At 40.4% G+C, this 18,030-nt stretch overlaps 1 protein-coding gene and 1 long non-coding RNA gene across 4 annotated transcripts; one reads left to right on the forward strand and one right to left on the reverse strand.

The window, feature by feature from the left end:
- Positions 1-1,107: 1,107 nt before the first annotated feature.
- LOC123136988 (protein GRAVITROPIC IN THE LIGHT 1) lies at positions 1,108-5,222 on the forward strand. Its single transcript, XM_044556515.1, has 2 exons — positions 1,108-1,336; positions 3,656-5,222. The coding sequence occupies exon 2, from the start codon at positions 3,718-3,720 to the stop codon at positions 4,975-4,977; it is 1,260 nt and encodes a 419-aa protein (XP_044412450.1). The 5' UTR covers positions 1,108-1,336; positions 3,656-3,717; the 3' UTR covers positions 4,978-5,222.
- A 4,962-nt stretch (positions 5,223-10,184) lies between these two features.
- LOC123136989 (uncharacterized) lies at positions 10,185-14,890 on the reverse strand. 3 transcript variants are annotated; one of them, XR_006467570.1, is made up of 3 exons: positions 14,506-14,890; positions 12,791-12,895; positions 10,185-12,329 (listed from the first exon to the last, which is right to left on the reverse strand). It is a non-coding gene; the product is annotated as an uncharacterized lncRNA (long non-coding RNA). The 3 variants fall into 3 exon arrangements; XR_006467571.1 differs by having other exon boundaries at positions 10,185-12,057; positions 12,162-12,329; positions 12,791-14,890; XR_006467569.1 differs by having other exon boundaries at positions 12,791-14,890.
- Between the last annotated feature and the right edge of the window lie 3,140 nt (positions 14,891-18,030).

Raw genomic sequence — 18,030 nt, forward strand, 5'->3', positions numbered from 1 at the left:
TCCCTACATTGTTGCCTGTAGCAACGCACGGGCATTAGTATCAACATTTTGCAACAATATCTCTTCTTTTACTTAGTCCAAGATGCTAGAATCAACACGAGGTCAGAAGTTTTGCGAGAAGGAAACTATCCAGACGTTGGCGACATTATTTGATAGCTGGGCTAGGATGGACAACATCTCATCGTGCAACATGGTAAGTAAAGTATTTTGTCTATTGTTATCATAGTTTATTGTTGTTTGTAATAGCTCCAGTTGTAGATTTATCTTTCCTATGCATCCATCGGCCAATACATCTTGTATGTCATCGACAAAGAGGCACGTCGTCTATATATTATGGACCTTATTCAAACATCACAATCGTTAGAGGATAAAAATTTGAGGCATGCACTGAAATTAAGAAGTTCTGCAAGAGATTTCAAAGAAGCACTTGAAATAAAGTTGCCTGGTTGGAATTTTGATATATCTAAATGGCAACGTTTATTTCCGTTTGGTATTCCAACAAATATAGATGGGTAATGAATTCATAATAAAAACATTTATTTTTGTTATCACTATATTCTTACTATTAATTTAAAAAATTACAGGAATGTGTCTGGCTATTTTGTTTTTTATTTTATGCTCTGGTGGAACGGTAATCAATTGGTCAAGCCGGTTTGCGTGGTGAGTATTGTTTTAAGACCTTCGGCGTGAAATTTGCATACTAACTACACATATTGTTTGTGCAGGATGGGTATGAGTTGAGGAAGCGGTTTTTATTATACTTGCTAAATCATCGTGGGAATGAAGCTAAAGACAACTTTCTTGATATCGTGAAAGAATTTCTTAAGTGCATCATCTAGATATGGATGGTTTTGTAATAGATGTTTAGTTGGAACATCGCTTAGTCTGTTACATGGACATATCGTTAATCTTTCTTTTTGTTATCAATTTACATTGCACGAATGGACTTCAATTATTTAATAATTGTGTGTGTTATAGTGTTTATACATTTGTAATTTAACATATAACTCTTGCAAAATAATTCAAGAGCCTATGGCAACGCACGGACACTCTACTAGTAGTTTATGTACAGGGTACCACTATCCCCATTTTCCCGTTTCTATGGATCCCTCTCATCCGCCGCCTTCGCCTCACTCGCGAGCACCCTCGTTCGCCTCCTCGACACTGCGCTCCTTTCCCCTCGCCAGACCTGGCCGCGTCCCCACCGCCCTCGATCCCTCCCACTCTCCCTGGCCGCGTCGACTGGCCGGATCTCCGCGCCCAGATCGCCGGGACACCTCCTCCCCTGGAGCAGCTGCCGTCATCACCGCGCCGGACTCCTCACTCCCGGATTCAGGTGGAGTCCGCCCCCCCCCCCCCCCCCCCCCCCCGTTCCAGTTTCCTGATTAAATGCTGGGTGCTGGCTAGCTGCTATTGTCGCTATTTACCATCCTTCCAATTATGCTGTCAATAGCAGATTCATGCACACTATATGTTGCCCTCCCTTTGCTGAAATCGATATGTTTCACTTCTTGCTGGCAAAATTTTCGAGTTATGTTAGAGAGGCGCTGCAGATAACTTTGAAAAGATGAACTTATGAGGCCAACAGAAAACCATAACATGCCTATTGCTTCTCTTCAGCGCTGTTTGCTTATACCAATGCGTAGCATGATCTAGGTTTTCGTTTTCTCGATGGTTTATTGTTTAAGGAAAGGATAACCAGCTGAGAGAGCAGTCATCCTAGTTGTTGTAATGTGTGGGTTCATGATGTTCATCCTAAGAAACACCCATGTGATATAGCTACTCAATCAAACTTGAGATATATCTATCACTATGATGGCACGAATTTCTCTAATCAGCTGAGGGTGACAATTGTTGCGGGACAGCCTACATGTCTCTGTTGAGGAACAAGTGGCTATCTTCCTTCTGGTACTCACCTGTAACCATAGGTTTAGGGCTTTTACTTTCTGCATTCTTTTTTAGTGTTTTAGTTTTTTGGTCTTGTAAGAAAGTTGTAGACCTTGTGGTGCCCGGGTTTCATGGTAATGGAAACCGTAGGATTAGGGCTATGCAACCGACATTTGGTGGAGCAAAGAAAATTTATGGAAGGCCCTATGCGGCCAGGGGCAGGGGTCGAATTTGTCTGGGAAGAGCGGATTGCAGCGAGAAGGTAAATTGCAGGGAAGCTGAGGTTGTCGGCTTCAATTCTGACGGCCCCAGCTGCTGGAGTGCTGAAGCCATAACCGCCTGGTTTGAAACAGACAGGAGATCCGCGAGGTGGTAAAAGGAAGAGTTTGGTTGGGGAAGTGGGAACCAGTCCACTAGCCAAATCGAGGCTTAGTGGATTCCCAGTGAACAGGAACATACATGTGAAATTGTGATGGAGGAGAGGAGAGTGGATGAGTGGAGTACGATGGTGTGTGACAAGTGGGTTCTCAACTGAGCTGGGTATGATTATCCAAACATACCTGTCTCGCGCTATCAAGCCAGACAACGCATGGATCTCATAGTAGCCTATCATATACGAATCCCACTAATTATCTAGAGCTCATCTGGAGCAATGCATGTCTACATGGAATCCCAATAAAAATTAATTGCAAGGCATCAAGAAACTCTTAATTACCAATACCTAATATTGTCAACATCGACTCCCATTTCCAAGTCAACTTAACGATTCATATTAAGGCAACACAGATCAAACTGTCCCTAAGTCAGACAACAAACATGATAGCTTTTTCTTCAGTGGTATTCCAGACATTTTAAACTTTAATTACAGCTCATACAGCAAGCATCACTAAAAGCCAGTTCAGCCACTTCTCTGGGAGCCAGCCAGAAGCCACTTCCGGAGAAGCTTTAGACGCCCAACATGCTTGTCATATAGTTGAATGTTACATGTTTTATGACTTTGTTCCCTGTGGGCTTTGCTGAATTTGACATTTATGGCATGGAGTTTATAGTAGACGGTTGGTACATGAAGGGAAAATTCAAGTATAGTTTAGAAAATAGACTTTCTCTATGCATTTATATTAAGATTAATAAAATTTGGGCCTGCTATAGTCAATACTTGGGAGGAAAGCAATGTATAATTGGGCTGCACATGGTTTGATTAGAGGGCAATCAACACCATCATCATCAGTGTAGGATATGTGATGGTTAAGCTTTTTAATCTGGATCAGCGACCTGTAAAGAGGCAGGGAGTTGATTATGATTATGATTGGTATCTAAAGATGACATTGGTTTGACCCATATAGGCTGCCTGCTTTGTAGTTTCTTGTACTTTCAGTTACATGGACCATATGCCTTGAAATGAATCTTCTCATGGCACCCTAATGAGTAAAGTGCAGTTCATACCTTTCATCTTGGGAGATCGACTGGTTGTTGGGTTATTGTTAGCTGTCCTGCTAGAATACTCAAATCTTGTACTGTTTGTGATGGGTTGAGGACTTGTTGTGGAGGTCATTTTGTGTAACATATGTTGTTCAAGGTTCAGAATATGGGTGTGTGGTTATAGAATCTCTGGTTCAGATGCCCAAAGCTTGCTGTAGTTTATTTTGGACGATCTATCTCTCTTTCTTATTAGGATGTAAATAACTTGCAAAGAAAGTTGCTTTTCAGCTATTTTTCCTGTTATGTCCGTTTATGCAATTCGTGTCTTACTCGGTATTTGTTTTTTCAGGTGGATGCTATTTGCAGGCTGATAAAGACAACTAACTTTGTTGATCCTGTGGGCAAGAAGTAATGATCCGACCCAGCTCCAAGGAGTCACTTAATTATGACAACAATAGCCAGAAAGTTTATCCTCAACCCATTGATGAAAATATGAATCAGAACATGGGCAGTATGATTGGAAGAATATTCAACAACATATCCTCTTTAAAGGCTGCATACATTCAGCTGCAGGAAGCTCACACCCCATACGACCCAGACAAGATACAAACTGCTGATAAGCTTGTCATAGATGAGCTCACGAGCCTTTCAGAACTCAAACATACTTACAGAGAGAGAAATCCTAAGCCAGTGGCAGCATCACCTCAAGATTCACGCTTGCTTTCTGAATTACAGGAGCAGCAGAACTTGTTAAAGACATACGAGGTCATGGTAAAGAAGTTCCAGTCCCAGATCCAGAATAGAGATACTGAGATTACCCACTTACAGCAACAAACCGATGAGGCCAAACATCGGAAAACAAAACTGGAGAAGAAATTGAAACAAAGGGGCTTACTTAACAAGGAGTCAGAGGAATCTAATGAAGAAGAGAGCTATTTCTCTGTTGAGCTGACACCAAGCTTGTTTACATCTACTGCTGATAATGCATACCAATCAATACATGAGTTCTCAAAGCCCTTGATCAACATGATGAAAGCTGCAGGTTGGGATCTTGATGCTGCTGCTAACGCAATTGAACCTGATGTAGTTTACACAAGGAGAGCTCACAAGAAGTATGCGTTTGAGTCCTATATCTGCCAGAGAATCTTCAGTGGTTTCCATCAAGAGAACTTCTCGATCGATGCTGCTAATGTCACTGTTTCCAATGAGGCTTTCTTCCATCAATTCCTCGCAGTACGAGCCATGGATCCTTTGGATGTATTGAGCCAAAACCCAGATTCAGTTTTCGGAAAGTTCTGCAGAAGCAAATACCTATTACTTGTGCACCCAAAGATGGAAGGTTCTTTCTTCGGCAACATGGATCAAAGAAACTACGTCATGAGTGGCGGGCATCCAAGGACACCTTTCTATCAGGCATTTCTCAAGTTGGCGAAGTCCATATGGTTGTTGCACAAGCTGGCCTACTCTTTCGACCCAAAGGTAAGGGTCTTCCAAGTGAAGAAGGCAAGTGAGTTCTCGGAGATTCACATGGAAAGCGTTGTGAAGAACATCATCTTGGATGAGAATGCCGAGAGGCCTAGAGTCGACTTGATGGTGATGCCTGGTTTCTTGATCGGGACTAGCGTCATACAGTCTCGAGTGTACCTTTCTGCTGTAAAGTGTGCCGACTGATAAGTGTTCGGGTTGCCTGAGAAGATTCCAGGCGTCTCACACATCCTGCAAGATCATCGTACGTCTTGTATGTAATGCCGCCTCTCCAAAATGTTATTCGTATGAAATGTGGTCGCAACACCTTTTTCGTAAGAAGCATAGTATGCTTTGGTCATTCGAAGACTGTAATGTGTGCTTCTGTTTTGTAATGCATGTAAATCCTGTCCCAACGTTTGGTCTACATATAAGTTATGAAAAATTGTCAATGTGGTGTGGATGTGCTACTATATGGTGACTGTACAGCCATTTGCAAACTGGCATTCAGTTCCTCGTTTTGGTGCCTAATCTGGCTTTTCTACTGCCTAACTAGACCATGATTGCGCGCGTTGCTGCGCCCGCCAATTTTATGATAGAATGATGAAATATCATGTATTTTTTTTAAATATTAAATATAGAAATTAAACTTGCATGAACTAATTTGTATATTAGACAATGGTAAAAAATGTAATATTGCGATTGTCTCGGGAAATAGAATTAGTCAAGTGATTGCTCTAGCTTTTAAATGAATAGTGTCTATGAAAGATATCTTGGGAACAAAAACATGAATAAGTAACATAGGTTCAGAGAACATACATGATAGTCAATAGCACAATTGGTAAGATAAATTAACCGGGCAATCTTTTCTGTTTAATTAATCGATGAGACAAATCTTTTATCGTTGTTTAAAAAATAGTGTCACTTCCCCTAAAAAAAGAATTAGCGATGCTTGATTCCCATATTGGTAGACTTTCTCATTGTTGCCATGTGCACGTGAGGGAGTTAGGCAGTGGGGTGTCAATGTTGTGTGGCGCTGCCACGCCAACACGAGCAACATTTTTTCTAAAAACCACCGTCTATTGCAAAATGTTTTGGGGAATACAGATAATAGATGGTGGAGATATTAGCCAGACAAGATGACTCGCCCACAAAGAAGACACGACTTTCACAAAATTGTGAGCCTCAACATTACTATCAAAGGCAGAAGATAATGCCCCGCTCACACGCAGCTACCTAATTTTTTATTTGAGAAACAACTTTTCTTAGCAAAATTTAGGAAACAACTACTTACGTTTGTAGCATGTTTTGTCTATGTATTCACACATATACTAAGTTTTCGGTTAATACAATTCTAGCATGAATAATAATCATTTATCATGATATAAGGAAATATAAATAACAACTTTATTATTGTCTTTACGGCATATTTCCTCCAGTCTCTCACTTGCACTAGGATCAACAATCTAGTTCACATCGCCATGTGATTTAACATCAATAGTTCACATCTGTATGTGATTAACACCCATAGTTCACATCGCCATGTGACCAACAACCAAAGGGTTTACTAGTGTCAATAATCTAGTTCACATTGCTATGTGATTAACACCCAAAGAGTACTAAGGTGTGATCATGTTTTGCTTATGAGAGAAGTTTAGTCAACGGGTTTGTCACATTATGAGCCATATGTATTTTGCAATTATTCTTTGTCTACAATGCTCTGCATAGAGCTACTCTAGCTAATTGTTCCCACTTTCAATATGTATTCAGATTGAGACTTAGAGTCATCTGAATCGGTGTAAAAGCTTGCATCGACGTAACTCTTTACGACGAACTCTTTATCACCCCCCATCACTGAGAAACATTTCCTTAGTCCTCACTAAGGATAATTTTGACCGCTGTCCAGTGATCTACTCCTAGATCACTATTGTACCCCCTTGCCAAACAATAGGTCTGGTACACAACACAACATACTTTATAGAACCTTTGACAGTGGCATAGGGAATGACTTTCATTCTCTTTCTATCTTCTGCCATGGTTGGGCTTTGAGTTTTACTAAACTTTACACCTTGTAATACAGACAAGAACTCCTTTGACTGGTCCATTTTGAACTCTTTCAAAAAATTGTCAAGGTATTTACTCATTGAAAAATCTTATCAAGCGTCTTGATCTATCTCTATAGATCTTGATGCCCAATATGTAAGCAGCTTCACCGAGGTCTTTCACTGAAACACTCTTATTCAAGTATCCCTTTATGCTATCCAGAAATTCTATATCATTTCCAATCAACAATATGTCATCCACATATAATTTTAGAAATGCTACAGAGCTCCCACTCACTTTCTTGTAAATACAGGCTTCTCCAAAAGTCTGTATAAAACCATATGCTTTGATCACACTATCAAAGCATTTATTTCAACTCCGAGAGACTTGCACCAGTCCATAAATGGATCGTTGGAGCTTGCACACTTTGTTAGCACCCTTTGGATCGACAAAACCTTCTGGTTGCATCATATACAACTCTTTTTTCAGAAATCCATTCAGGAATGCAACTTTGACATCCATCTGCCAAATTTCATAATCATAAAATGCAGCAATTGCTGACATGATTCGGACAGACTTAAGCATAGCTACGGGTGAGAAAGTCTCATCGTAGTCAACTTCTTGAACTTGTCGAAAACCTTTTGCGACAAGTCGAACTTTGTAGATAGTAACACTACTATCAGCGTCCGTCTTCCTCTTGAAGACCCATTTATTCTTAGTGGCTTGCCGATCATCAGGCAAGTCCACCAATGTCCACACTTTGTCCTCATACATGGATCCCATCTCAGATTTCATGGCCTCAAGCCATTTTGCGGAATCTGGGCTCATCATCGCTTCCTCATAGTTTGTAGGTTCATCATGGTCTAGTAACATGACTTCCAGAATTGGATTACCGTACCACTCTGGTGCGGATCGTACTCTGGTTGACCTACGAGGTTCGGTACTAACTTGATCTGAAGTTTCATGATCATGATCATTAGCTTCCTCACTAATTGGTGTAGGAATCACTGGAACTGATTTCTGTGATGAACTACTTTCCAATTCGGGAGAAGGTACAATTACCTCATCAAGTTCTACTTTCCTCCCACTCACTTCTTTCGAGAGAAAACTCATTCTCTAGAAAGGATCCATTCTTAGCAACAAATATCTTGCCTTCGGATCTGTGATAGAAGGTGTACCCAACAGTTTCTTTTGGGTATCCTATGAAGATACATTTATTCGATTTGGGTTCGGACTTATCAGGTTGAAGCTCTTTCACATAAGCATCGCAGCCCCAAACTTTAAGAAACGACAACTTTGGTTTCTTGCCAAACCACAGTTCATAAGGCGTCGTCTCGATGGATTTCCATGGTGCCCTGTTTAACATGAATGCAGCTGTCTCTAATGCATAACCCCAAAATGATAGTGGTAAATCGGTAAGAGACATCATAGATCACACCATATCCAATAAATTGCGGTTACGACGTTCGGACACACCATTACGCTGTGGTGTTCCAGGTGGCGTGAGCTGTGAAACTTTTCCACATTGTTTTAAATAAAGGCCAAAATCATAACTCAAATATTCTCCTCCACGATCAGATCGTAGAAACTTATTTTGTTGTTACGATGATTCTCCACTTCACTCTGAAGTTCTTTGAACTTTTCAAATGTTTCAGACTTGTGTTTCATTAAGTAGATATACCCATATCTGCTCAAATCATCTGTGAAGGTCAGAAAATAACGATATCCGCCACAAGCATTAACACTCATTGAACCACATACATCGGATGTATTATTTCCAATAAGTAACTAGCTCGTTCCATTGTTTTGGAGAACGGAGTTTTAGTCGTCTTGCCCATAAGGCACGGTTCACAAGCATCAAATGATTCATAATCAAGTGATTCTAAAAGTGCATCTTTATGGTGTTTCTTTATGCGCTTTACACCGATATGACCCAAACGATAGTGCCACAAATAAATTGCACTATCATTATTAACTTTGCATCTTTTCGCATCAGTACTATGAATATGTGTGTTACCACGATCGGGATTCAATAAACCATCAACATTGGATGTATGACCATAGAAGGTTTTATTCATATAAACAAAATAACAATTATTCTCTGCCTTAAATGAATAACCATATTGCAATTAACATGATCTAATCATATTCATGCTCAACGCAAACACCAAATAACATTTATTTAGGTTCAACACTAATCCCGAAAGTATAGGGAGTGCTCGATGATGATTATATCAATCTTGGAACCACTTCCAACACACATCGTCACTTCATCCTCAACTAGTCTCTATTTACTCTGCAACTCATGTTTTGAGTTACTAATCTTAGCAACCGAATAAGTATCAAATAACCAGGGATTACTATGAGCACTAGTAAGGTACACATCAATAATATGTACTAGTTGACCCATTGCGCCAAATGGCGCAGAGACCTGCTGAAGACATGTTATCGATGAAAATAGTTTCATGCTACAAGAACCTTCAACTAAACCATGCTATTTTTTAAACATGTTTATTACATTGTTAAATAATAGTCTAGGAAAAGGGAAACTTTGCATAATATGCATATGTTTAGTTTGAAAATATGAACACTATGATGAGAGAGTAAAGTTGGCATGGTTGTATTTTTTTAGCAAGTTTGAAAACATGGTTATCATGATGAGAAACCTGGCCATGCATATTTTTCCTGCAAAAAAAAGGAAAAAGATATAAGAAACCTAAGAAAAAACATGTCTTTGTTGTGCATATACAAAGATATAGAGATCAGGAGGTATTAGGATAGCCATATGTTATTTAGCCCAACCCACGTAGAGCGATGCCTGTGGCCTGTGAGGAGCTGAATATGAAGCGGCAGAGGGCGGAGCCAGCAAAGACTGCCTATCCCCTTCCTTTCTTTCTCAGTTCGTCAGCTGGGTAACAAAATGGTGTAGAGACCCACTAAATCCATGTTCAGCATGAAAAGAAATTCCGTTTTAGTTGTTTTAGTAGCGGGAAAGCATATATGATAAAAAATTTAACCCCCTTTAATAAAAAAGAGACTTGTCATCTATAATGAGGTATACCAACATATTTTAATTTGGTAGTAAAGTCCCATTTCAAGATCATGTCATGTTGAAAAAATGTGTATTTTTCAGTAATCTCCTGTTGCGCCAAATTGCGAACAGACCCACACCATACGTGCTTTGAAAATATTCCATTTATTAGTATTGAGCAAGCACATATGGTTACTATTCTAACCACTATATAAACAAAATGGACAGGGGCTTGTATAAGGGTAACCAAAATTCAAAATAAAAAAGTGTTGTATGTGTTGTTTTTCTGTTGATTTGGGTCTTGGAACACCTGATTAGGCAAGCACAGTATCACAAGTAAGAAAATGTGAAACATTGCTAATAACTTGCCTCATATACATGATAGTTTTAGGTCATACAAGCAGTGGGGGAAAGAAAAACAGTTTATATGTGACGAAGCAAGCCTAAGTCAAATAGGTAATGCCCATACAACCAAATTCATTACAATGGATGGATATTAGTCCTAAAACTGGAAAGTAAATATGCATAACAGAAGTGAATCGTAGAACATGGTTTATACACAACACAATAGTCTTCCTGTGAGAACAGCTTCTACCACACATCACCTGTAAACAAAAGAAAAGATAACCATACCATACTCAAGTTGACCAGTGCAAAGCTCGCTATAAAATAGAAACTTCAAAGACCATATCAGGTAATATGTTGATAGGATTTAGAAAACAATGTCCGAAAAAGAAAAATATTTCTCAGTATATAGTAGGATATCATGCATGCAACAATCATGTACATAGGTGTTCTCATCAATGAACTAACATCAAGCAAAAAAAACTAAAAGGCGCCATTCTAGGAAAGTCCGTATATTCTACATGCATCGACCACCACAAAACTGAAACGGAAATCAATATTATTAATCAACAAAAAACAAAAATATTTTTTTCAGAATCCATGAGAACGAATGGAGTGGAAACAGAAAATAATTTTAAATCTTTGAAGGATAAGAAAGAACTGCAATATTATAGGCTAACAGAATTGATCTTTTCCAGAGAAGATCTTTGCTAGAAGGAAAAAACAGGTTTAACCTTGGAAGAGGATTATTTTTGTTTATGGTGCAATGTAGCTTGCTAGCATTATGCAATGCAATAAAGGAGAAACTACTCTATTAACGACAAATTATACAGTGATAGGTGGTGTTGAAAACGAAACTGATATAAAATGTACATGCCAATGTATCTTAATCATAGCAAACAACAAACAGCCAACAATGAGAAAATGCATACCACATACCAACAGCCAACAATAAGCACATGCATCACCCGCTGCTGCGAAAACAGACTCATCCCATTGGAGAGAAGCATGGTGGAGAAAATCAAAATCCACCAGAATAAAAAAGAAATCAAGCACGCATTACACATAAAACATTTACCCTAAGTTCATGTATTACAAAAATAAGCGAGGGCACCACATTTTCTAAAACTATAGTTTAAAGCTAGCAATCTGAACATATCACATATCCTAGGTGCAAAGAGTATCTTAACCACGGCTCTGCTTTTAGCTGAAACTTGCTTTTTTAGATATAGCAGTACATAAAAACACAATGAACATCTGAATAAGAATTTATTCTTCTAAAATTAATATGGCATGGGACTGCTATGGACAATGATGGAACATTTATGGTGACACAGTTTTCAGAAATCTTTTTCATTGTCATAGTGGATCTTAGGGAAAATGGACTTTCAATCAACTTCATAGTGGATCTTAGGGAAAAATTTCCTATGCCACTAATTAAAAATCCTATTATACAACACTGACAAGTGCGACCATGTTTTCATCAAAACAATATTACCAATTCTTTTGGTTGCAATGAAACACCGAAAACCTGGCTCGAGTACATTTGAACAATAACATTGTCGGCTATTTACATACCTGTAAAATTACATACTCATATATCAAGCTTTCAAAGTATAAGTATTTTTCAGGTCTGGACAGATTCAAGCAACTGAAAGAATATTATCCTTTTTAGTTAAAATTAAATAGCTTAATCTTCTATCAGATTAACATGGGCCTTAGGGTATAGAATAGACTTACAGTTGGATAGTAATTCGTGAAAACAGAGTAACCAGTGATAATCAAATCCATTACTGCATCAAGGTACTTTTTTCACATGATCATGCCATAAAGGCATTCCAGATTTGCAGAAGAAAGGTAGGAAACTCCTACAAAGCAGCAAGCAAAACACCCAGATTCAGAGCAGCTGGGAACAATAAATTCAGAAATAGATAATTAGTAAACATTGAGATTGCACGTGTTCTATTGCTACCTGCCTTCTCTTGTTAAGTAACTCATTCAAAGACAGATAGTAGCTCACTGATTAGTAGGTGGTGGTGTTCTAGATGCTCGTCTCTTCTCACCTTGGGCTCTCTGAATAAGTGATTATGTATTACCAAATCCAATGATGGCTAGCTCCATGAAGATCACACCTGTACCACTGCAAGCAAGCAAGCCAGCTGTTAGATCTATTTGTCCATATAAGATAGGAGTAGGAATACATGCATATCCTGCTATATGTCATTCAAAATTTCATTTTTCGAATATGCTAGCCTGCTAATTGCATTGGGACAAATTTGTAGAAGAAGCTAATCAGGGCATCTCCAATGCAAGAGTGCTTGTTCGGCGCTTAGGCAATAAAAAATAATAATAACAGAAGTAGCATCGATCTATCAGCCTGCTTAAGTGAGTTTCGTAGTGGAGTGTTCCTTGCAGTTCAGGAGCACACCACGGATTCTTGGTCATTCAAATAAAGATCTTTTTCTCACTTACTCTATTATAATGTGATTGCTAGATCACGTACTAAATGTGTGTTGAAAAGAGAACTTATTTTGCAGTCAAAATAAAAAAACACGAGTAATCCAAACCAAACCAAGAGCTGAGGTGGTGACGAACACTCACCTCGACCTTGTCGAGCTTGCCCTTATTCAGAACCTTGAAAAGGGTGAATCCAGCGGGCGTCTCGAATGACATCAACATCTCCAACCAAGCAGCAACTCAACTCACCTAGATAAAAGCACACCACACAACGAAATCAAAATAAAGACCAAAAATTGCAAAGACATGAGAAATGATCAGCATGGCAATATTGTTCAGCAGTCAAACAGTGCCAAAATGATACATTGAGAAATCTATATTGGCCTATAACACATGAATATTCCAATGTTAGTCCTGGGACTGCATCAACCACAATACAAAAAACATTGAATAAATTTGACACATCTTGTCAGTGGAATAAATTTAGAACATATTGTACAATAAATTTGACACATCTCGTCAGTGGAATAAAATTAGAAGTTATTGTACACCTTTTGTTAGTTCTCTAGCACATATATCTTGAGCAGAACTCTTAATCTGAATCATTTGAGGCAATTATCATTCTATATAACCAGCCTAATTAATCCCCCACGCAAAAAAATCGTACTCTTAGCAACAAAAAAAGCAGATAATGGAATAGGAAAAACACTAAAATGTCTACTTCCAGATTTTTTTGCGGGTTACTTCCAGATTCATGGGCGTGCAAGCACTATGGAGTAAAATTGAACAAGCTTTCGATGAACAACATACAGGGAGGCACCTCGCTACTGGTTGTTCCGGTTTTTTGACAAATAGCGCGATAGGGAGGCATGGTGCTACTGATAGGATATAACTAATCAGGAGGCTATAGAACATTAAATAGAGGCTACATCATCAGATCAACAAAAGCTTCAACAACAGGACACACTGGTAGTTGTAGAGGACTATCATCGATAGCACAAAACTGAATCCTTACATGTACATGTCATCTGAAATTTCCATTTTTATTCAAGCTACATTTACAGGCTGCTTTTTAGATACAGAAAGTTGGGAGACACATAATCAAAGCAAGCCCGCAGATAGTGATAGATGAGGCAGAATAACTACTATAGTGAAAGTATCCAAGCAATCAACCAATGATAGAAATACCATGCAAATCTTATCCAAAAACACAAACAATAAAAGTTATTAGCACTCTGCCACAGAAATCAAATAGGGGAGGTATTGATCTGAGGTTTGCATTATCAATTTGTGTGTTGATGCCATGGACGATCGAAGATCGGCTACGAAGCCGAGGCACAATCAATGGTACCTATGACATCCATGAATCAAAATCATTAGTTTTCCAAAAATGAAGTATGGAGGCGGGGAGGATAGGAGCACACTGCCACAGATAACCACATAATCGTCCTGCAAATGCTTGTCGTCGGCATAAGAATATACTGCCACCAAAAGTCCCAAAGCCAACCGTTCCAGGACAAACCTCAACATATGCAGAGCGGTCAAGTACAAAATAATTAGTTCTCTAGCACATATATCTTGAGCAGAACTCTTAATCTGAATCATTTGAGGCAATTATCATTCTATATAACCAGCCTAATTAATCCCCCATGCAAAAAAATTGTACTCTTAGCAACAAAAAAAGCGGATAATGGAATAGGAAAAACACTAAAATGTCTACTTCCAGATTCTTTTTTTTGCGGGTTACTTCCAGATTCATGGGCGTGCAAGCACTACGGAGTAAAATTGAACAAACAAATCTAAAATACATGGGATGAGAAGGAGGAGGTGAAGGAGCAGGAAGATAGGGAGGAGCTCACATAGGGAGGTGCCACCAGGGGAGAGGGAGACGACGGTGTGCCCCCACGATGACCTTTGTCGCTGACCTTCGCTATCCCTGCAGTGACGGCACGCAGGTGGATCGGCCGCTTCTCGCCATGCAACCTCGTCCTCCATGGCCTTGGCCGTCGCCGCCCTGCCCGCGGCCGCCGCATCGGCCCTCTCCGCGCCCGCCCCGGCCGCCGCCGGCACGGCGTCGGCGCGGATCGGGCCCTCGGCCGCCACAGAGGTCGGATGGAGCAGGGGCAACGACCATGGGATCGTAGGAAAGGGACCTAGGGTTTGTGGCGGCTGAGGGAAAGAGATCGAGGAGGGAGGCAGGGCTGCGAGTGCGGGCTGCAGGGTTACCCACGCCCCCTCAAATGGCGCGACGTGCACGCGGCATGCGGTGAGAGGGCGCACTCGCACCTCGAAACGACTTACCCAGCCAATAGTCGCAGAACAAGAGCCCACCGGTCATTCGCCATGCAAACTTACCACGCGGTAAAAACCAGCAGGGAGAGCAGTGAGCATCTAACGGTCGAAACAAAGTCAAAGACCAGTTTCACTACGATCTAACGGCCATCGAAGGAAGCGATCGGGGGAGCCTTCTCCATGCGAGTTGGCTAGCCTATGTATTGTTTTAAATGTCAAATATACATTTGTTCACTTTGCCATCCTTATTATCCACCAAATATTTGGGGCAGGTCCATTTCTAGTGACCATTTTCTTTGCAGTAGAAGCACTCCGTTTCAGGCTTAGGTCCAGCTTTGGGCTTCTTCACGGGAGTAATAACATGCTTGTCATTCTTCTTGAAGTTCCCTTTTTTTCCCTTTGTCCTTTTCTTGAAACTAGTGGTCTTGTTTAATCATCAACACTTGATGATCTTTCTTGATTTCTATGTTCGCCGATTTCAGCATCACGAAGAGCTCGGGTATCATTTTCGTTATCCCTTGCATACTATAGTTTATTACGAAGTTCCAGTAACTTGGTGATGGTGACTAGAGAACTCTGTCAATCACTATCTTATCTAGAAAATTAACTCCCACTTGATTCAAGTGATTGTAGTACCCAGACATTCTGAGCACATGCTCACTAGTTGAGCAATTCTCCTCCATATTTTAGGTAAAGTACTTGTCAGAGGTCTCATACCTCTTGACATGGGCATGAGTCTAAAATACGAATTTCAGTTCTTGAAACATCTCATATGCTCCGTGATGTTTCAAAAACATTTTTGAAGTCTCGATTCTAAGCCGTAAAGCATGGTGCACTAAACTATCAAGTAGTCATCATATTGAGCTAGTCAAACATTCATAACGTCTGCATCTGCTCCTGCAATAGGTCTGTCACCTAGTGGTGTATCAAGGACATAATTCTTCTGTGTAGCAATGAGGATACACCTCAGATCACGGACCCAGTCCGCATCATTGCTACTATCATCTTTCAACTTAGTTTTCTCTAGGAACATATAAAAAATATAGGGAAGCTATAACGTGAGCTATTGATCTACAACATAATTTGCAAAATACTATTAGGACTAAGTTCATGATAAATTAAAGTTCAATTAATCATATTACTTAAGAACTCCCACTTAGATAGACATCCCTCTAGTCATCTAAATGATCACGTGATCCAAATCAACTAAACCATGTCTGATCATCACATGAGATGGAGTAGCTTTCAATGATGAACATCACTATGTTGATCATATCTACTATATGATTCACGTTTGACCTTTCTGTCTTAGTGTTCTGAGGTCATATCTGCATATGCTAGGCTCTTCAAGTTTAACCCGAGTATCCTGCGTGTGCAAAACTGGCTTGCACCCGTTGTATGTGAGCGTATAGCTTATCACATCCGATCATCACGTGGTGTCTAGGCACGAAGAACTATAGCAACGGTGCATACTCAGGGAGAACACTTATACCTTGAAATTTTAGTAATGGATCATCTTATAATGCTATCGTGGAACTAAGCAAAATAAGAATATAAAAGATAAACATCACATGGAATCAAAATATGTGACATGATATGGCCATCATCATCTTGTGCCTTTGATCTCCATCTCCAAAGTACCATCATGATCTCCATCATCACCGGCATGACACCATGATCACCATCATCTTGATCTTTATCAACTTGTCATCACATGGTCGTCTCGCCAACTATTGGTTTTGTAACCATTGCTATCGCATAGCGATAAAGTAAAGCAATTACATGACGCTTGCATCTTATGCAATAAAGAGACAACCATAAGGCTCCTGCCAGTTGCCAATAACTTTAACAAAACATGATCGTCTCATACAGCACATCATGTCTTGATCATATCACATCACAGCATGCCCTGCAAAAACAAGTTAGACGTCCTCTACTTTGTTGTTGTATGTTTTACGTGGCTGCTACGGGCTTCTAGCAAGAACCGTTCTTACCTATGCATCAAAACCACAACGATTTTTTGTCAAGTGTGCTGTTTTAACCTTCAACAAGGACTAGCCGTAGTCAAACTTGATTCAACTAAAGTTGGAGAAACAGATACCCGCCAGCCACCTGTGTGCAAAAGCATGTCGGTATAACCAGTCTCATGAACGCGGTCATGTAATGTCGCTCCGGGCCGCTTCATCCAACAATACCGTTGAATCAAAGTAAGACATTGGTGGTAAGCAATATGACTATTATCGCCCACAACTCTTTGTGTTCTACTTGTGCATATAACATCTACGCATAGACCTGGCTCGGATGCCACTGTTGGGGAACACGGTAATTACCAAAATTTTCCTATGATCACGCAAGATCTATCTAGGTGATGCATAGCAACGAGAGGGGAGAATGTGTCCACGTACCCTTGTAGACCAAAAGAGGAAGCGTTTAAATAATGCGGTTGATGTAGTCGAACGTCTTTGCGATCCAACTGATCCAAGTACCGAATGTATGACACCTCCGCGTTCAGCACACGTTCAACTCGATGACGTCCCTCGTGCTCTTGATCCAATTAAGGATGAGGGTGAGTTCTGTCAGCACGATGGCGTGGCGACGGTGATGATGATGCTACCGGCGCAGGGCTTCGCCTAAGCACTACATGGTATGATCGAGGTGTGTAACCGTGAAGGGGGCACAACACACGGTTGGGAGGGAAACTTGTGTGTATTTGGGGTGCCCCCTGCCCACGTATATAAAGGAGGGAGGGAGGGAGGCCTCTCCCCTAGGGGTGCGCCTAAAGTATGGAGTCCTACTAGGACTTCCAAGTCCTAGTAGGAATCTCTTTCCCTTTTGGAGTAGGAGAGAAGGAAAGAGGGAAAGAGAGAGGGAGTAGGAAAGGGCAAGGGGGGCGCCGCCCCTTCCCCTAGTACAATTCGGACCCATGGGGGGGGCGTGCACCACCTCCCCTTTGGCCTGCCTCCTCCTTTCCCGTATGGCCCAATAAGGCCCATTACTTCTCCCGGTGAATTCCCGTAACTCCCCGGTACTTCGAAAAATACCCGAATCACTCGGAACCTTCCCGATGTCCAAATATAGCCTTCCAATATATG

Source organism: Triticum aestivum, chromosome 6B (assembly GCF_018294505.1).
Source record: "Triticum aestivum cultivar Chinese Spring chromosome 6B, IWGSC CS RefSeq v2.1, whole genome shotgun sequence".
NCBI classification, from domain to species: Eukaryota; Viridiplantae; Streptophyta; class Magnoliopsida; order Poales; family Poaceae; genus Triticum; species Triticum aestivum.

Excerpts from the sequence above, each read along its gene's own strand:
- LOC123136988 (XM_044556515.1), top strand. The coding sequence starts at position 3,718 with ATGATCCGACCCAGCTCCAAGGAGTCACTTAATTATGACAACAATAGC.